Source organism: Haliotis asinina, chromosome 12 (genome assembly GCF_037392515.1).
Source record: "Haliotis asinina isolate JCU_RB_2024 chromosome 12, JCU_Hal_asi_v2, whole genome shotgun sequence".
NCBI lineage: Eukaryota > Metazoa > Mollusca > Gastropoda > Lepetellida > Haliotidae > Haliotis > Haliotis asinina.
The window spans coordinates 47,099,049-47,120,837 of record NC_090291.1 but is presented as its reverse complement, the minus strand read 5'-3'; the positions used below and the strand labels follow the sequence as shown (position 1 = coordinate 47,120,837).

Below are 21,789 nucleotides of genomic sequence, written 5' to 3'. Positions count from 1 at the left end.
GGCTGCTGGTGGACGAGGATTACACGTCATGTTGTGTTCGCGTTCACTGATTGACAATGTGCACGTTCACTTCTGTGGTGGGGCAGTGGGGGCAGTCTAGTTCGTTCCTCACTCTGAAGACCTGGGTTCGATTCCCCACATGGGTACAACGTGTCAAGCCCATTTCTGGTGTCCCCCTCCGTGATGTTGCGGGAATATTGCTAAAAGCGTTGCAAGACAAAACTCATGTGGTGACTTATGCTTGTGTTAATAAGCATGTATTACCAAAGTTGGGGGAATGAGCGAGTTAAGTCAGAGCTGTGTTATTTCAATACACGACCATGATCCGTAGAATGGTGTCCTCCTACCTTCAGTTGTTGGCAGTCTGTGTTTTATATTGTACCATCTGCTTTAATTAAATGTTTTAGTTTTTTATGCTAGTTGTATGTCTGTGATACCCTAGTGATTTTACTGTCCATCGTCGACATGTTTTATTCTTCAAAATAGTTTCACTTTCAATGTGCAAATTATTTTCGTCACGATATAGCTGAGATACTGCCGATGTGACGTTAAATATTAACTCACTCACTCAACATACAACCAATATATCTGTACTCCTATGCGGTACAGATACCCACATGGGTAATCCCTGGCCATTTAACTGGCTCCGAAATGATAAAACTGTGGAACATTTCTGTATGTATGGTAAATAAACAAACAATACAAGAAAATCAGTCCTTGAAAAAAAACATTCTTTATAAGATTTTTCATCCTTTACAAATCAATGACAAGCACCTGGTACATTGTGAAACAAGCAAAATGTTATATAAATGCATCTATATATCCACCCTAACGTATCAATCGTGGACCACTAGAAATTGCATACAATCCATTACATAACCTGCATACGTTGCTATGGAAAGCTGTTCATAACCTAGCTACAGATCTATGTGACAGGATGAAATATTGGTAAATAGACAGTGTTTTTATTCTTTAGTTTTAACTGAAATAATTATTCAGTTTAGAGTATTTTAAACAGCGTATACTTTACTTTTCAGCTTTTTAACCCCTCTATCCCGGCCTACAATCACATTCAGTACTGCCACACAATACACACCCACTTACTGTCCCTTTGTCGAAAATCTTGTTAGCTTACTGTCCCGTTTTAAAGCTTTGAGTTTATTAGCAGTTCCCAACATTTCTACTGTCAGCTGGTCACGAGGCACTTGTAGATATTCAATACCACACATCAGGATTATTTGGACTGTTAAATTGGAGCAGTTGAGATCTTTTCTGAAAGTTAGTCTCTTTCAATACTTTTTGTAGTTACTTACATATTCATGTGATGTACATATTCATGTGATGTACATATTCATGTGATGTACATAGTTTGTGTTTTTGTGCTTTGATAATTTGACTGCTTTGTCATATTGTAAGTATGGAGTAGTTTGCGACAACTAATTGTGTTGCAGAAGCATTTGAATTCTTATTATTAACAGACGGTAAATAATTCAATAATTCAGTAGGTTATTTATCAATGTTAACCACCTATCTCTATGTAATATACAGCTGTTGTATGTATGTATGTATGTATGTATGTATGTATGTATGTATGTATGTATGTATGTATGTATGTATGTATGTATGTATGTATGTATGTATGTATGTATGAATGTGTAATGTGTGAATATATGGATTTTGTAACAAGTGAATGTAAGAATGAAGCAGGGTTTTACCTGGTAAATAAGCAGATATTTCACGGAAGCGAGTGTAGTATTCTGTTTATTACTCGTCAACATAAATTGTCAGAAACTGCGGCGAAATTGCCTACAGTGTGAAGACTCTCAGCTTTCAAGTCAAGCAAGGTCTAGTAAAATCACAACATCAACATTAGCATTGTGACATCACAACTTTGAACCATTTTGACATCACACGTCAAGCGGTATTACACTAGTGTAATATTGAAGTGAAAATATTACACTGCAGTATCTTCAACGGGCGAGTAATAAATTTTAAAGGTTTCTCATTAATCAACAATAACAAAACCTATTTGTTTGTATTGTTAATGCTGTCATTTGATTAGTCTGCCCAGTGTGTGTATATGTTTCATGTATTTGTGAAGATGTAGGTGTATTGCTTGTGGAGCTGCCAGTGTGTATTGACTGTATCCATGTCCGACAAACTTGCTGGGTTTGTTTATATGATATGATGTGTATATGCATATCTAAGTATGAATTAGGTGTATATGTCATCAAAGAAATGTCCAGGCAATGTAGGAAAGAGTTCCCATGTACCAACCTCTTTTTACATTGTAAATATCCTCAACAGGGTAGCCCTTCCCCAGTGTAATATTCCAACACTCAAATTGTTTAACTGATTGTTTAATATATATATATATATCTGTGGAACAAACATGACATCATTTACACAAAGTCTGAGAGTGTTGCATTCTTCAGAAAAGACAACCACATCCATGTGTGCCTGTATGCGTGTTTGTGTCTGTGCCACCATATGCGGCTGCTTATACAAGATTAGACTAATGCAACTGACATATCATGAGACAGTTGGGCATTGATACTCCACTCACTACATAGAACAAACCAGTCCTATTCCCATCCCTATACTACCCAGACCCAGGCAGGGAAACATCAAGCACTATCTATGAACAGGGATCAAACCCTGGACCTTCTGCTCTCTTGGCAAACACTCTATCTGCTATGTCACAAAGGTTGTCCTCATGTATGAAGGTCTTGTGTTAGTGAGGATACAGATCGATTTTCATGCTGCTGATTGTCTGGCCCAGACTTGATTAGTTACAGACCAGGGTAAGAGCTAAAACCATATCCCCTATCACCCATCAAAAACCCAAATTACAAACTGACAATGCACACCTCACCCTAAATATACATTCAATAAACTAGTACAGGTGTAAAAAAACAATCAATGAATGTATTTCAGCATTGGAATATTACACCGGAGAGAGACTCCCCTGAAGCAAATTCACTATGTACAGGCAAACCTCTCCCCCAGGCCAGTCATATAGCTGAAATATTGCTGAGAGCAGAGTGAAACAAAAAATGAAGATCACATATGAATGAATTTGTTTAACAATATGATATAAACAAAGTGACTAGCACGACTGAGGCTGGGTGGGACACTGCTCTAGAAAGTATTGTAAATATTTTTTGGTTACAAATGTCTGAATACAGATTAACTTGTATAAGTATTACCATAAGTTCAAGTGCTAAGAAAACAAATATAGCTGAGCAATACATAAAGCACAATAGATTGAATAACACAGCATAAACATCTTTTGTCGAATGAGAAGCAAACATAAACATGTTTGGAAATAAGAATACATTCAAACAAGTAAGAAGTACAAGATAAACAGTAGTGGGTTGTAAAAACTTGTAAAAATTCAACTAAAAATCTCAAAAATATCTTGTGCAGGTATGAAAAATAGATCACATTACCATATGGACTAATATACTGAGGGGAAAAAAATTAAGGAATCACATGAATGGACAAGTGTTCCTGTATTTTTTCCAGGTTTCTTCACAAGCTTTGTGTAGAATAATTTTTGAAAAAAAACAGGACTTAAATAAGGGAACACTCATGCTTTCACGTGAGTCATTATTTCTGTTCCTCAGTATGTATCCTTGAATCAGTTATCACTGCTGATAATCTAGCTGTCCATTTTGTAAGGAAGATCAAAAGAAGCAAAAAGAGGTCATTAAACAAAGCCACTATGGTTCCATTTCTAAATGCTCAGAAAAACTACCTGTATTCTGGTATTTGTCCTTTGCCTGGTGCTTCTTGAATAATATAGAAGTCCATAGTAAAAGAGAACTTTGCACAGCTTTTGCAGGAAAAGTGGTGACAACCAATAAAAAAATCAATAATTTTTTATGTCCAAAGTATACTGATTTCAAATATGGTATCCAGAAGTGATAAAGAACAGACTGTCATAGAATATTTCTTATTAATATAGTTAGTATAGTCATAACAACACATTCTGATTCTATAAATCACACGTTTTTTCTGACTGGAGTTTTAAGCAGCTAACACAAATACAAAACACAAGACATATTTTCACAAGCCCACCCCACACCCCCACCCCAAAAAGAGACAGATGGGTAGACATTGATGTCATTGTCAGTTTATCCAATCCATATGTTTTTAAAATTCTGTGGCTTGGATACTGAAGATGAATATCATTTCTAATTGATATTTGCCTGCAGTAATGATTTGATAATAATATTCATCCCCAGAGTGACAGAGTGACTGAATTTATCAAGCCAGAAATATTTTGCCAGTCTATCTGTGATGTCTTCAATGCTGTGAATGGCAAAGCACATCAGGGACACCATGCCAGCTCCCAGATAATAAAAAACCTCATGAGTTAGTGCCATTGGCTCACAATCCCGATATTATTGAATTAAGAGCATTTGATAGGTGCTCAGTGCATGTATGATGTAATGACATTAGTGTACTCACATGGTAAGAAAAGCAGCAGGTAAGAAATACACATGCAGATGCCATGCACACCAGATCATCCTAACTTTCCACAAAATAAGATGGGCATTATCTCATCACATTCATCTGGTTATCTGTGAGCAATAGATGTATAAATTTCAAACTGGATAACAAAACATACATGCACATTTGTTTAAGATGGAACTTTACAAAATGATGATGACAAATTGCATGAAGTAAAAACATGTACCAAAAATATTTTCAATGCTTTCACCTTCCATACAAAAATGGCCTTAACCTTTGAGTCAGCACTTTAATTGTCCAAAGTTGCAAAAGGACATCAGAGATATATCATTTCTTTCTGTGCTTTGCAGGTGATGCACCGTGATCTGTGTTGACAAGGAATGGTGTGTCAAGACCAGCAAATCCAGCACATATTCCACCCTCGTCTGTCCCAAGAACTTTGGTTCTTAGCATGTGGCCACACTGTGTGTTCATCTTCTCCTCTGTGGCAGACCTGAAAATACATGTACACCATCAGTACCAAATTAAAATATACCATCAGTGCCAGACTCAAGGACACCACCAGTGCCAGACAGAAAATACCATCAGAGACAAAAATATATACCATCAGATATACAAAAAATAGATACTATCTGATACACTAAAATTATTCACTATCACGTACACAAAAAATATTTACCATCAGACAAAACTGACATGACAAAACAAAATGATGTCATCAGACACAACTACATCTATATCATGAGACAACTACAAGATAGGTATCAGTGGTCTATTGGAAGGTACACATCTAGAACAGAGATCAGCTAATGCCATGTACCCTTTGTTCACATATGCAGGAAAGGCACTTCCTTCTCCTAAAAATAAATCCATGATATCCCAAAGTTCATGGCATATTCCTACCCAATATACACTCCATATATCCCCAGTTCATTGATGACATCAGATAAGACAAAAGGTATTCCTGGCTTCAGAAGATAGTTCTTTTGTGCCTTCGGGAATATCCTCTCCATCAGGATGTAGGCATTCCTCTCCTCGGAATTCTGATGAGTCTCCAGGAACTCTCTGATGTCATCTCCATACAGGTTGTTTCCTGGCAACAGAGAGCATGTCACATACAGAAGATGTATCACAGACTCAAGACACATCCTAGATAGAAGACACACCACAGACAGACAACACACCACAGACAGACAACCAACCACAGACAGAAGACACACCACTGACAGAAGACACACCAGACAGAAGACACACCTCAGATAGAAGACACACTACAGATAGAAGACACACCACAGACAAAAGACATGCCACAGACAGAAGACACACCACAGATAGAAGACACACCACCAGATAGAAGACACACTACCAGATAGATGACAAAGGAAATATCACAGGGCACATCACATAAGGAGGATACTTAAGACAGATATATGACCAAAGCCAACCAGTTCTTATCTAACTTTCCGAACTTTTCTTGCAGACTTACCTCCCCCTTCCCTCTGTGGCTTGAGGACATACATGTCTGGATTTGTCTTCCCTAACTCCACACCCTTATCACCTTCTGGACCCTAGACATCAAGTGATACACATGTGATAAATGGATGAAACAATGAGATATCACATAGCATGTGTTATGAAGATGTGTTCTGCTTAATTATGTGAAATTAATTAACTTGGAGTTACTATGGTTCACAAAAGTTTAAAGAGCTGAATCTGGATTTGAACTCACACTATGATATCTGTGATACACTGTGATAACTGTGATATATCATTGGTATGCGCACGAAACACCTTGACGTGCGTAACGCCTTTGACATCACTGACACCGATTTACTTCAAATATCACTTCAGTATATCTCACAGTTGTCATGTAAAATTTCTCACCAGATCTAAACTATGCTGCTTCACAAATGTAGCTCGGATTCTCCTCACTGCAGCTGGGTCTTTGATGAATTGTTCCACTGACCCCGGTAGGGCCAACTCTTGTTGGATTTTCTTTGTGCCAGCCAGTTGGTATTGGATGGTGGGACATTTGATAGCCAATGAACGTTCCAGCATCAGTCTAGCATCCCATTCCTGAAACAATGTTCAATATGCTTGCCAGAATATATGGATTTATTTTCCACACACATTGTTTCAGTATGTCCTCAAACAATTGTCAGTTTTGTAAATCCTTTCACACTCCTCTCTGTATGTCTGTTTATTGGTTAGTGCCACACATAATCCAGCTATACGACAGCATCCAGTAAATAATCGAACCTGGACCAGACAATCCAGTGACATATGTTATGATTCGCCATGTCGCAGCATGATCTGTTCAGTTACCTTATAACCTTACAACATTACAACCATACAACTAGCACAGGTTGCTGGCAAACTATTATTACCCAGAATCCATTGGGGTGATCTACACAAACATCAACTGTAATAATAATAAGAATATTTGTAACGCCTTTTCCTGGGTTAATATCCTGCTCAAAGCAAACAATCTGAACATTATTACCCCAAATAACACAAGCTGTCTGTTAGGTACTACAAGGTTAATAGTCTCATGACTTAATTCACTTGGTACCCATTTTCCAGCTACGTGCACAGAACAAACTACTTGCCTTAGATCAGATCACATGATCTTCATTGTGGGGCAGGACTTACGTCCTAGAAACTGTCAGGAGATAAGCCGTGAACAAAGTCACCCATCCAAGGGCGGTCCGAGCCCAACGTTGCTTAACTTCAACTGACTGTGACTATCTACAGTTTCAGGACTTTAGCACAAAATTACACACATGGCACATACCTTATGCGTTGGGAAGGCATCCGGTTCATAGCCCGTCCGCAGATACACCACTGCCACTTCCTCTCCGTCACTACATGAAATAGAAACCTCCTTACACAACAGTAGACACTTAGTGGACATTGTTCAAATTTTACAAGACTATATCAAAGGACAATCTTTATTTTGATACTTCTCTCTCCTTGAGAAGATACAGAATGTTTTGCTTTGATGTAATTAAACATGACAGAATATTCCCCTCAATCAACAAAGAAGGCCATGGAAGAATAAGCTAAGATACTCTTCAGCCAATTTGGATGACACATCCTGAATACATAGAGGAACAAAGAAGTTCAGGCAATCATAACAACACTGAACTGGGCAATCCATGCATGGCGTCAGGTCTCGTTAATCCGATCCCCATTTATTCTGACAATCAACTTTATCTGATGCTTTTGTTGTTAACAAATTGAATAAATGTAACTTAATCTCAATTATTTAGTTTGACATCTTCATTTAAAGCAACAATTTGTTGTGCAAGGGATGATGTCAGACTATCGAGACATGAATGTATATAAATCAAACATGACTTAACTCTAGCGGACTGTTGAGAAACATGTCCTAACTATGTGAAGGTGAGCTACAATCCCACAGTTCCAGATGCTTGATATTTGGACCTGAAAAAGTTGATGACTCACATTATCAGTCGTTTGTCTTCTGTCAGGGAAGCATTGTTGTAGATGTCGAGATATGTGCGGCGTAGCACCCGGACTCCACGGTTTATTGAGTAGGCCTTGAACTCGATGGCACGCTGGTCGAAGATATTTCTCTCTGCTGCACTCACAACAAACAGAAGGACTGCTCTGGAAAATACAGCAAAGCATTACCAGACTAGAGGCAAGAGTGAGTTGATGAAATACTGCTTGGGACAGAATTTCTTCTATATCACAGTGTACGAGGGTAAAACTTGAGGTGATGTAGGTATAATTTGTTTAAAGACTTTGGTGAGAACATCAAGCATGTACATGGTGCCAACAAATCCAGAAAAATAATCGAGCAGAACCTGATAAACCCACATTCATACGTGCAGGTCTCTCCAAAGGACCCAAGCCAAGTCCAACAACATTATTGGGCAGCCATGCCAACCCAAAAGGAATCAGTGACAAAGAGTTGAACAAAATGGTGGCAAAACTCAAACGCAGATAGATATGTGAGAGTGGCAATGGGTCTGATGTATTACAAACAGGGTGTAACAAAGAATAATCACACAAGCAGTTGACCCAGATACCAGAGTGACAGGAAAATATGTGCATCTGCGTGGAATATTATCTCTGTTATATTATGTTATGTTATTGGGCTAAATTCTGAGGTGGGGCAAGTTATTGACCTTCCACTCTTACTAAACCAAGGAACAAGGTGCTGATAAAATGAGTTTCAAATAAGGGACAAGTTCAATTGTAAAACTGCCAATCTATTGTTCATTTATTTCTCAAGAAATGACTTGTACTTTCTGTAAGTTAGACTCGTAATTATTGAGAAATATTAAGTTTCACCCACGCAAGTAACAAAGCACTAAATCAAGCCCTGTTGAAACTAAACACAGTCTTCATATATTGTGAAGATGAACTACTCTATCAAGTTGCCAAACAAATATATATGTTTTAATGACTCACTGTTTTCGACCATACAGCTCCCAGGCCTTGACCATGCCATGAGCGAGTCCTAGCGCAGGATCGTTGTTTGGGACCTGGTACACATCATATCCCTCTGTTAACATGTCATCTGCTGTCTATCTCATGTGTAAATATTTTCTTAATATGGAACTTATGTCACAACAGTTTATGCTTACACTGTCATCGTTCATCACTTGCTTGATAACAGTGTCAGCATCTACACCAAAATGTTGCATAAATTGTAATGGCTGTCAGTCCATAACATTTTTTTTCTCTATTACAAACTAACACTAACATCTACTGAATCTATACAGTTTTGATAACATCATGAGAAACATGCAAGTAAAAATTCAGTTCTTCAACACTTCAACCTAGTCTGCCAATTTCAGAATAGAAAGTGTTTACACAGGCAAATATACGTTTACATCATGACTGAACAAGATTAATTTCGAATGATTGCAATACACAGAACAAGAAAGTAGAAATCTACAAAAAAAACAAAATATGGGCGAAATTTCATAGCTGAATAATAGACATAGACAGTTGTCCAATATGGCTGCCATGATGAAAATTGAACATGAATGTCTTGAACAAACTGAGGTGTTATCAGTGATGGGGCAAGCATGTGATGCTTCACCTAAAATGGTCCAGTAATTTCTCCCACTGTAAGATGTCGGACAGAGGACAAAGACATTGGCTGATTTGACTATATTATACATAATATATAACACAGTATCACTTGTAGAGTGCCTAATATTCACATCAAAGATGTTCAGTGGTGCTAAAGACAAATTAAGCACAACGAGTGTTCAACCAAAACAGCAAAATATTTCAATTCTAGAATCTTTCTTGAATACTACTAAGATACGAGGGGATGTCAATAAGTTTTGAGGCTTGAGCACTTTTCATACCCAGGTGTCATAGCCTATGGTACGACATTGAACCTTGGGGTATAGCTGATGTGATATATAAGTTTTGGTATCCTACTCTCAGAAGTTATTGAACAGCTCACATTGACAGAAAGAGACACCCCTCACGGCAGTGAAAATGAATAAAATTGAGTATAGAGCAGTAATTAAGTTTTTAGTTCTTGAAGGAATCTCGGCGAAGAACATTGAAGAAAGGCTTTCAGCAGTTTATGGGAAGTCTTCCCCTTCATCTGCTACCATCAAACGATGGGTCAATGAATTTAAGCATGGTAGAGAGAGTCTTGAAGATGACCCCCGTCTAGGTCGCCCAACAACAAGCACTAGTCTGGAAAACATTGACAGAGTGCATAGACTTGCTGGAAAATCGTCGAATCACACTCCACGACTTAGAGGAGACCACAGGCATTTTACACGGATCCATCGAGCCAATTCTGCATGAACATCTCGTCATGTCTAAGGTGTGCGCAAGATGGGTGCCAAGAATGCTTACAGAGGAAATGAAGCAAACAAGGGTCACCATAAGCAACTCCATGCTAACCAGATACAACAAGAATCCAGAAGATTTTCACTTTAGGCTAGTAACCTGTGAGGAAACCTGGATCCACCACTGTGATCCTGAGAGCAAACAAGAATCCATGGAATGGAAACATGTCACTTCTCCCAGGACCAAAAAGTTCAAAGCCTCCAGATCAGTGCAGAAGGTAATGGCGACAGTCCTCTGGGATAGCAAAGGCGTCATCCACATAGATTACTTACCAAAAGGAAGAACAATGAATGGGGAATATTATGCTAACTTGTTGAGGCAAGTGCGACAGTCAATCAAGGAGAAGCATCAGGGCAAGATTAGACGTGGTATTCTTCTACATCAAGACAATGTTCCAGTACACACCTCTCGCGTTGCAGCCGCTGCTGTCCAGGAATGCGGGTACGAAATCTTGCCGCATCCCCCCTACTCTCCAGACCTGGCACCAAGTGATTACCATCGGTTCCCAAATCTCAAGAAACACTTGCGTGGTCATAGATTACAGGATGATAATGAGCTTATTGCTGCTGAGGCTTGGTTTGAGGACCAAAATGGCGCCTTCTACAGAGATGGCATCAGCGCCTGGCAGAAAAGATGGAGCAAGTGTTTTGACTCACAAGGGGACTATGTTGAAAAATAAATGTGGTTCATACCAATATTTTGTGTTTTTCTATGCACGGCTCAAAACTTATTGACATCCCCTTGTAATATATGAGATGTAATGCTCTTCTGTGCCATTCAAACAGCATCACACTACTTCATTCTGACAATTTCATCATTTAAATTGAAGCATACAGGCATAAGTTGATATTATAATCATCCTACTAGAAGATGTCCCCTGATGTCCCCAGGGGGCAGTCTAAGTAAACTTATCCTCAGTACTTTTTGTTACACTCCACTACTGAGTCTAACAAAACCTTATGGGAGGTCATGTCAGGTATCCTTCGAGACTGACCAATCAGAACACAGCTTACCAAATCGCAAAAGTGGACATTCGCACATACCTTTTGAACTTTTTATCTCAAAAAGGTTCATACCCAAACGATTCCGAATGCTATTTAGCGTACGCACCACTTCCGGGTGTACAACCATGACAACGGTTAGTATACAGTCCCTGAAAATAGTGTTCTTGGCAATATTCAAGGATGTCATCTCGCAGAAATATTAGCTAATGGTAACTACATATATGTCAACAGAAACCCCAACATGCATATACTGCAGGTCAAATATCTGTGTTATATGCGGATTTTTGTTTGTGGAGAGATCTGTGTCAGTGACTTGAATATTTTGAAAGTCCCTCCAATCCCTAAATAGTAGCCGTTGTCTGATTGGTTAAATCTATTAGTCTCGCATTTGATTGGACGGCCATTTGTCACTCAAAGGTTACCTCACGCAACCTTCTACTAGGTTTTGTTACACTCAGTTGTGGAGTGTAACGAAATACACTGAGACTAAGTTTACTTAGACTGCCCCAGGGGGTGTCCCTACATGTGTGTCCTACTTACCTCCTCTGCACTGTAATCCTTGCCAATCATATCCAGGGTAAACCTGCAACACAAAACTTAAGTGAATCACTAGACTAGGGTTTAGTAATGAAGATACATAATTTTGATAGTAACAAATAAACATATTTGAAGCTGGGAGAGCTTTGAGATTCTTTTCCCTCAGTATATAATCTTCATAGTAATAAACATACCCATTTAAATTTCAAAGGAGAACTGCACAGTTGGGAACCTGGGGAAATCTAGACTTGCTTCATGTAGAATGTTTTAGCATTAAGGAAAATAATGTGGCTCCGGGACTGTGAAACAGATTAGTAAATCACAAAAAATCCTTTTCTATGCAGCCACAGAATGGAACAGCCATCTACGCACTCTAAGAACTTCACACTAAATCTGAAAACCTATGTTTCAAAAAGCTTACCGTACACGCTGAAGTATATCAAATGATCCCATTTTAATCCTGTGCTGTGTGACTTTGAACATTGGGCTCCTCAAGCATGCATTATGCGTGGAGTAATGCCCATTGCAAATGGACTGTTATTATGTCACATCAGCCAGGAGGATGCCAACCCTTCCTGAGAATCAATACCATGTAACTTTTCTAGGTAAGTCTTGCATTGTCAATTCTAAATCAAATACATCATCAATGTAATTCAAAACTTGTTAAAGAAGACCATTGGAAGACTGTGTATGGCAGTTCCCACAAGCCATGAGAGACTGACTTCCAGTGCATGAATATATGTTTTTTACTCTTTTTGGGTGGTATATATTTGGCCCAGTCTTCTAGATGGTGTTTATTCGTGTTAAACAGACACATACCTATGCATTAAAACAGTGGATGTTGTAAGACCAGCAAAACTAGCTGATATGGTGTTGAACTCAACTTGTTTGGCCTGAACATTGTCTGGATCCTTCACATCCAACATGAAGTCATTCCTGAACAATCCTAAAGACAGGGGCTGAAAGTCACAAAATATTATTTGCTTAACTGAAACCATACAAAGATAAATTCAACTAAATAAACACTTGAATATTTTCATAAAAGCATCAAACATGTGCACTAGTCAGTCTCAGAGATTACTGTCTTGAACACTAGTCAACATCTTCATTATAGTGAACACTTTCTCTGGCTAATTACTAGATAAGGCAGCTCAGATGAGAAAACAAATCAAAACAGAGCCACTCTGCTATTCAACTGAGTATGAAAAAGATAAGATACCTAAACCATCATTACTGCAACAAGCTTTTTGAAAGACAAGGCAAATCCGGTACAGAAGGTTGAAAGAAAATTAAACCTAACTATTTTTTTCAATATTGTTGGCTATGAAATAGAGGACAGCCGTTCATGAACAACCTTGCAATTTTTTCCAGCAACTAGAATGGTCTGAAACTTTTTGTGCTGTCACTGCTGGGAGTTGCACGTCATTTTATTGCATTACCAGCACTAGACAGGATTCGTACTTTCGCAGTGGTAGAAATTGCTGATTATAAACATAGATAGACTTCCGTCTGTATCCTTTCTCCTGATAACAGATAAAAAGTCTCACCACAATCATTTAAATGTGTTCCCCTCAATACAGTATATTAATATATAAATGAGTTTTTTACTGCATCATTTTTGTTTTTTGTAGAAGACAGTTTGGGCCAGTAAGTTTTTATGCCTACTGGCCCAATGTGCCTGTCTGAAAACAAGTGTAGAAGTGAGCACAGCTCACATACCACCGCCTCCCACTTTGGGACATGGAAATGACTGATATTGATATATAACATGACAAGGATCAGCAGCTCACAAAACTTTCTTCTTGACTCTCTTAAACTTCATATACACGTCTGATAATAGTTTTGTACATATTTATTTGCATATATGAAATGAAGAAATTAACTATTCAGAATCAATCAGAACTATATTTGCACTTATGACATGAACAAAACAACCCATGTAGATGCAGATAATAAATCACATGTAGATAACATCAAGGAAATAACTAATCTGGATACACATAATAAACCACATATTGGTACATAAAACACGAAGAAAGACCATGAAAACTGAAAAGTTAACCTCACACTTTGAATAATCATATTTTGCAAATAGCGCATGACGTATCTATTGGTCATGATTAACTTGTGTATTAAGTTTGGTGAACCTAGTATGAACAGTTTCAGTCATATGCTGTGGTCAGGTTAACATCACACACATCTTGCACCAAGTCATGTTTCCATGGAAACAACAAAATAAAAATCAAAAGAACTTCAAAAACGTCATAGCAGGGATATAACAAGGTTAATATCTATCACTGTTTTTGGGTGGTTAGGATCTTACGTTAGGAAGGAGATACCACACATTATGTTATTATTGATATACTAATTCAAGTGCAACATTCCAGTCCACTAACCATGTGAATCTAATACCATTCCTGCTGCATCACGACAGTCTAAATTCTGTTTAGACCTTATCACCTAAATAGCAGTATCTATCAGTATTTGTACTTTAGATGTAAATTTGCAGCTTACATTATTGTCACATGCCATCATCAGCTGACCAAATATCATATTGTGTAGTTCATAAGGTCAAACTCATCATCTCTAAAACAATATGTTGCATTAATGCTAAACTATTAATTGAACAAACATAAAAAATACAATTAACTTGTGCATGGGATTAGTAATGAATCATCAGACATTTACAGTGAGATGTGGACTTTTATTTGCTGCACAGCTGGGACAGACATTACAAAGTCATTATCTCAATGTACAGAACACTACCTACCTGAACATATCCTTCCTCCCTGACTTGTGTGTAAATCTTCCACAGGCCTTGTGTAAAGTCATCTACATGTAAAACACTGAAAGTAAAGGGAGCACAGTGAGCAAATTTCATAGCAGCAAAATTCAAGCTGACAGACAGACAGAAAGACAGACAGACAGAAAGAAAGATAAAGACAGAGACAGAAAGACAGAAAGAAAAACAGACAGAAATAGAAACAGACAGACAGACGGACGGATGGACGGACGGACAGACGAGGAAAGAGACAGACAGGGAGATAGAGACACAAACAAAGTAAGAGACAAAGACAGAGAGAGACAGAGAGAAATTGGGGGCATTAAAATATAACAGAAGTGAAAAACAATATAAAAAATGAAACAAAGAGATACAAGGGGATGTCAATAAGTTTTGAGCCTTGCATAGAAAAACACAAAGAGCATTGTCTTGATGTAGAAGAATACCACGTCTGATCTTGCCCTGATGCTTCTCCTTGATTGACTGTCGCACTTGCCTCAACAAGTTAGGATAATATTCCCCATTCATTGTTCTTCCTTTTGGTAAGTAATCTATGTGGATGATGCCTTTGCTATCCCAGACGACTGTCGCCATTACCTTCTGCACTGATCTGGAGGCTTTGAACTTTTTGGTCCTGGGAGAAGTGACATGTTTCCATTCCATGGATTCTTGTTTGCTCTCAGGATCACAGTGGTGGATCCAGGTTTCCTCACAGGTTACTAGCCTAAAGTGAAAATCTTCTGGATTCTTGTTGTATCTGGTTAGCATGGAGTTGCTTATGGTGACCCTTGTTTGCTTCATTTCATCTGTAAGCATTCTTGGCACCCATCTTGCGCACACCTTAGACATGACGAGATGTTCATGCAGAAATGGCTCGATGGATCCATGTGAAATGCCTGTGGTCTCCTCTAACTCGTGGAGTGTGATTCAACGATTTTCCAGCACAAGTCTATGCACTCTGTCAATGTTTTCCTGACTAGTGCTTGTTGTTGGGCAACCTAGACGGGGGTCATCTTCAAGACTCTCTCTACCATGCTTAAATTCATTGACCCATCGTTTGATGGTAGCAGATGAAGGGGAAGACTTCCCATAAATTGCTGATAGCCTTTCTTCAATGTTCTTCGCCGAGTTTCCTTCAAGAACTAAAAACTTAATTACTGCTCTATACTCAATTTTATTCATTTTCACTGCCGTGAGGGGTGTCTCTTTCTGTCAATGTGAGCTGTTCAATAACTTCTGAGAGTAGGATACCAAAACTTATATATCACATCAGCTATACCCCAAGGTCCAATGTCGTACCATAGGCTATGACACCTGGGTATGAAAAATGCTCAAGCCTCAAAACTTATTGACATCCCCTCGTAAAATACCAAATTTGAAGTAATGACATAAAACAACATACTATGCTGAATGTTCCAATGTCTACTCAAATTGTATATATCACAGTTTCACAAAATTTTTGCCATCAAACTTTGTCACAAGCTGTTCTGATATCTAGTGTTATATGTAATGTACTGCTATAATAGTCTAATGTACCCATTCATTGCAACCTGAATGTACAATTGCCTGTAAATTGACTTTGCATATATTTGTGAATTGTGTTTATACCAATGTGTTATATAATGAACTACCTATACAGATGTATGGAGATTCAAAAATAATTTTTGTGAAAAAAATAACAATATGATAAAACCACACCCACTCCCCAAACCATAATCCTGTATTATGGTATATCAAATGATGCTACAACATACATATGTTGTCACCCCCACTTGCAGACTTCGGCGCCCCAATCTCTTCCTGATATTCCCAATGAACATGGCAAGTCCCTTCACAGCTGGTTCTTACTTTTTAAGGGCCTTTTCCAGGAAGTTGTGATCGTGGGCAACTTTATGGATGAGTGTGTTGAAATCAAGCATGCAGTCCACGGCCTCCTGGAAACATGTCCGAGGCACAACGCTGGGGAACAGGGTAAAGGGGGCGCACTCAGCCAGCAGTGATCCCTCTTCTCCCTGCAAGGACTTCATGCTGATACCTAGTGATGGAGTGAGTGAGTGAGTGAGGGTTTGTGGTCAAAATATGAAAACAACATGGCTGCAGCCTGAAAACAATAATCAACTTGTACAAGTCTGATCAGTATGGCTTTAACCAACATTCCAGGATTGTTACTGCTGAGGATTATGTTTCAAACAATTACAATTAACCTTTATGACAAATAGATCCCAGGCCTCTTGATGTGACAAGCAGCTGTTTTAAGCACTAGGCTACTCCACTACATCTCAAACCAGTGGTGGATATATCAGCATATCTGCCTTATGTATCAGTGAAATGACACACTGGAACTGTTGAGACTGTGGTCTGGAGTGAGATCTAGCATGGAGGTTAACCAATTCCCTTTTCCAGACATGTAAAAGTTTTCATGAGATTCCTGTGTTCTTCGATCAAGCAATTTGAAACTGTTTCAAAAATTCATATCTTCTCAAACATATATTGTTTATAAAACACAAACATTTTGCAATTTCATCACAGTGCGTTAGGACCTTTTAACAAAGTCTTGTAGCAGACTGAAAAACAAAGAAGCATGAGATATATTTTCCAAGTTTGAAATTATTTACTTTCATACTATACATGACGGCATTTATCTGTACATCTAGTTGCACAGCTTTCATTCTGGAAAGGTTTAAAGAGTCAAAGGAAGGTCAAATTTTAAGACCTTGCAATAAGTGAGGACCTACTGCAAACCAAATATATCCAAATTTAAACACATTTTAAGACACAGGTATCCATGTTCTGGTCATTATAAATGTTCAAACTTGTCCGTAATAAAAAAATGGGGCATGTGAGGGTTGTTGGTCATAGCTTGATTCAATTCAAAGTATGCTAAAAACCCTGTAAAATATGCTCCAGATGGAACATCACATTTCATCAAACAGAAATGGCAGACAAATGAGTAAATATTACAGTTTGGTTATGGTCACAAGGCTATGCTTCAACTGTATTTTTCATACCTTTTCTCATTAGTTAAACATTTTTACACAATAAATACAATGTTGACAGTATGTACCTGTTGAGAGAGCAAAGTCTTGTGCTTTGTCCAACACTTCATGAAGCTTGTTCTTATCAACTGCGAACCTGCTCCCTAAACAGTCCACCATAGTTGATGTTTTTTATCTGAAGTGAATACTAAAGAAATAAACATCAGAATAAGTAAGTGTTTAAAGACTTTGAGGTATAATTTAAGTGGAAATATATATACTCAAAACTCATCTTTGCTCTTCCAGAGAGTTTCAGAGTTTCACAAACTGGTTATTCTGACATTTTTTCAACCTGAAAGAGAATTTTAGCTAAAAACCATCATTTTGGGGGAGTGAAACAGGCTAGAGATAACCTCATTGTTTTAATCTAATTGGTGCCAGTGTAGATTGGCCGCCTATCTTGTCCCAGAACAAAGTGAGTGAGTGAGTTTAGTTTTATGTCTCACTCAGAAATATTCCAACTATATGGCAGAGGTCTGTAAATAATCGAGTCTGGACCAGACAATCCAGTGACCAACAGATCTGCACAAATGGGAATCGATTATATGTGTCAACCAAGTCAGCAAGCCTGACCACCAAATCCCAGTTATGGCACGCTGGGTTACTGAAGGCTTATTCTACCTCGGACCTTCACAGATCCCCAGAACAAAGGGCATCCATAGTGAAACTAAATGAGTGAAAAGATACCCAAAACCTGCATCGTAAGTGAAACCGTAAGTAGCAGGACAGAGTGAACGGGCATCCTTTACTTCATTCACCTCTAGAAAACATCAGATGTACAGCAATGTTGACATCCCTCTCATACGTAAGGCCTGCACACTGACTCCCTCAGAATGAGATTTTACAAAGCTACCATGGATTGTATTATGCATACATTGTCCTGTGTGATCAGAAACATTCTGACATTCCACGTTTTGTCATTTGCTTTCACAGTAACCAAGGGAAATGCTGACAAGCACCATTTTGTGAGATTGCATAATCCATGTATTACACTGGATGGAAACTATGAATAGTTCAAATAGATGGTAAACAAGCTCACCACAATCCACCATTTATCTTCTAATTAAGATCAGTGCAGTCGACCAAAACCCTTCGCAATAAGGTCAAAGCAGTTGACGCTTGTTACGTAAATATCAGTTCAGTCTACTCTGACTGTTGTACAAAGGTATATTGTAGTATAGTCTCCCTTTCTGTGTGAATCACTGACGCTCCTTGTACCTGCTGTTGTGAACAGGATCAGTGCTTTTCTGATACATTTGTTTTGTCTACAGAACTGCAAGGTGAATACACCAATGAGGAGCCAGTATCTTCCCATTTGTTACTCAAGTTAGTTGTTACACACCCAGATAAGCATAAGGTCACAGACCACTGCACACACTTATTACCTATTAGTGAAAATGGGATAGTCCATACAGACACAGAAAGAGAATGCAACACATTAGATTAGCAATACATATCATTTTACTGCATTTTATAGCAGTACTTAACACCAACCAACTGGCAGTGTCAGTGTGTAAAAACAGGCATGTGTAATAAATGGGAGACAATCACAGCCCTTTTAGAATTGGTTTTCAGCAACCCATGCTGGTCATAAGAGACAAATAATGGGGTCGCGTGATCAGACTTTAGCTTAAAGGTCACATGCAACGTAAAACACAACTTTGCAGATTCTGGTACCTTTCGGTATGCACTTACCGAAACAAATCATAAAAAATGCCAATTCAACCTATAAAGTTGAAAAAAAACGCGATGAAAAAAAGCCCGCGAAATCGGAGTTTTAATCTTTTCACTTAAAATTCCCCCCAGAGCTGGGGGGGCAAACTGGTTTCAATAGCTGTGCTGCGCTGCGTCTATAACGCATGCACAGTGAATAGGTTCACAGGGCTTGAAACAGTATGCATGCCCAGCGTTTGAGGTCGTGAGCAGTAGTCTAATCCTGGTTGTGTACACAATCAAGTAAATAATCTACTTGTTACGTAAAAAAACTTGTTGATTGTGGTAAGCAGTCTCGGTCACAGAGAAAGCTCAGTGTCTGGTTTATTCACACCTATATGTCTGTCTGCCTGTCTGCTAAAGACAACATGCAATACACAGCTTCAATCATTGACCACGTGCAATTTGAACTTAACACCTATCAGACTATACGACATAAAGAAAATAAGTTGATTTATGACTCGTGCACCCGAGTCCCGTGTCTGCCATATTATGTAATTAGGCACATGTGATACACATGACATGTTTTTATGTCTGTGGGTTGCAAACAAACTACATTCATTTTTTCGGTTGACTGGATCTGACAGAAACCGATGCAAATTCTTGTCAGCTTCACGTCCTGCTTTGTACTTGGACGAATGACAGATTCCAGCCACGCAGTAGTTTACCACCTCTACTGACATGATTTTTTATTGGCTCGAGCGCAAATTCAGAGAACATGTATTTTCCAAACCCAACATCTCTGTATACATTCTTCATGGATAACGACTCCTTTTAGTGTATACGATTTTGTTTGACAACAGTATATGAATCCATACTGAAATGACGCATCAAGTACACAAAAAGTTGTTATCCATAAAGAATCTTACTTTCTTGTGACTCGCTATACTTCTAAAATGCCCATCAAACAGATCATCTTCCTGTACACACAATGAACCCTCAGCATATCAGCAAATGAAACAGCCAATCGGAAGCCGTCGTTACACTTGAGTGCATATCCACCCGCTATGACTGGCTTCGGTCTCCCGAGGGCTTCATTTCGGGGGAAGTAAGCCCAAGTACAAAAAAATTGCACTTCTGAATCGCGATTGTACGCTTATAATTTTGTTTATTTGTTTTTTTAAAAGCAGCAATGTATATTATATGTCATGAATAAGTGATAAATGTGTTTTAATTATGTTTGATTTTTTGGTTGCATGTGACCTTTAAGTGGTTGACACATGGCATCGTACTGATTGATGGACTTTCATCTCAAATTTGGTATTTTATGTCCTTGTTTCAATTTGTGTATTTGTGTGTGTGTGTGTGTGTGTGTGAGAGAGAGAGAGAGAGAGATAGAGAGAGAGAGAGAGAGAGAGAGAGAGAGAGAGTGTGTGTGTGTATTTCACTTCTGTTAATGTTAATGCTCTCTCTCACACACAGACAGAGAGAGGGAGAGAGATTGAGAGAGAGAGTTTTAACCCTATTTGCAACCTTGATCTGAAAAAATATCAAAGATCTAAAAACAGACAAGGGGGAAACATTACACCAAAACTGCAGATTTTAGAACGGAAAGGCACGTGAGATCAGAGAAGCGAAAGTGCGCCCTGGAATAATACTGCAATTTTACAGAACGCTCCTTCTATAAGTACAGTACAGTCGTCATATCCTCTACCCCTAAAAACCATAAACAATGACACAGCAAGAATGAGGAATATCTGCCACACCGGCACGAGGGACATTGTTGATTATTCGTGATAGAAATTAACGCCATACCTCGACACTAAGGTTCTGTTGTGTGGCTGTCTGTCTGGAGTCAAAATTGAATGTGTGAAACTAATGGCGTTGTTGTTTCTGTTCACAAGCAGGTAGTAAGTAACTCGTATAGACCGGCAGCTGCCTCCACTTGGCTCACCAACTTCGGTTCATGCACACACATTTAGAGTTACCTCCCTTCGGTTCACGATCTTTTACGACCGCTTAGCCCCATGTGGGTTAAGGTTACTCAGATCATCCGTGCGGTTCCCCAAGCAACGACTGCAGAATTATTTGATTGAACGACTTCACATACAAAATACTGAATTATCATTTATATGTCTAGTTATCTTAGCCAGAAAGACACTCGATCATGTATGGTGTATATATTTTGATATTGGAAGTATAGTCAAGTATGCATACGTTGAAAGTACGATTCAAGTTCAACTCACCCAAAGGTGTCCACAAATATAAGTAACACAACAAGGGGTTTGCATGAGTTTTCCACACCACTGTCATTATGTTTCCGAGATATAATAACTGGGTATTTTGTGGACAATGGATCTGGTCACTGTCAAAATTGACATGGGGAGGGGGGGGGAGAGTTGTCCCTGCTACAAGTAGTCGTAGTGATGATATTACTGACAGG

At 38.6% G+C, this 21,789-nt stretch overlaps 2 protein-coding genes across 2 annotated transcripts in view; both read right to left on the bottom strand.

Annotated features, from left to right (window-relative positions):
• The window catches only part of LOC137258357 (calcium-transporting ATPase type 2C member 1-like), a 127,292-nt gene that overhangs the window by 38,988 nt on the left and 66,515 nt on the right, over window positions 1-21,789 (bottom strand). The window lies entirely within an intron of this gene.
• On the bottom strand, window positions 715-21,318 carry LOC137258360 (glutathione synthetase-like). The gene is made up of 13 exons (XM_067796016.1): window positions 21,162-21,318; window positions 17,723-17,829; window positions 16,507-16,693; window positions 14,647-14,722; window positions 12,696-12,835; window positions 11,880-11,922; window positions 8,923-8,996; window positions 7,948-8,112; window positions 7,274-7,343; window positions 6,364-6,555; window positions 5,966-6,047; window positions 5,383-5,572; window positions 715-4,972 (listed from the first exon to the last, which is right to left on the bottom strand). Exons 2-13 carry the CDS (start codon window positions 17,811-17,813, stop codon window positions 4,807-4,809), a joined length of 1,476 nt encoding a protein of 491 aa, XP_067652117.1. The 5' UTR covers window positions 17,814-17,829; window positions 21,162-21,318; the 3' UTR covers window positions 715-4,806.

Coding starts and splice junctions, on each gene's coding strand:
- LOC137258360 (XM_067796016.1), bottom strand. CDS start 17,813: ATGGTGGACTGTTTAGGGAGCAGGTTCGCAGTTGATAAGAACAAGCTT. Junction 11,923..12,695: donor TCCACTGTTTTAATGCATAG/GTATGTGTCTGT, acceptor TTTGTGTTGCAG/GTTTACCCTGGATATGATTG. Junction 4,973..5,382: donor ATATATGGAGTGTATATTGG/GTAGGAATATGC, acceptor ATGTATTTTCAG/GTCTGCCACAGAGGAGAAGA.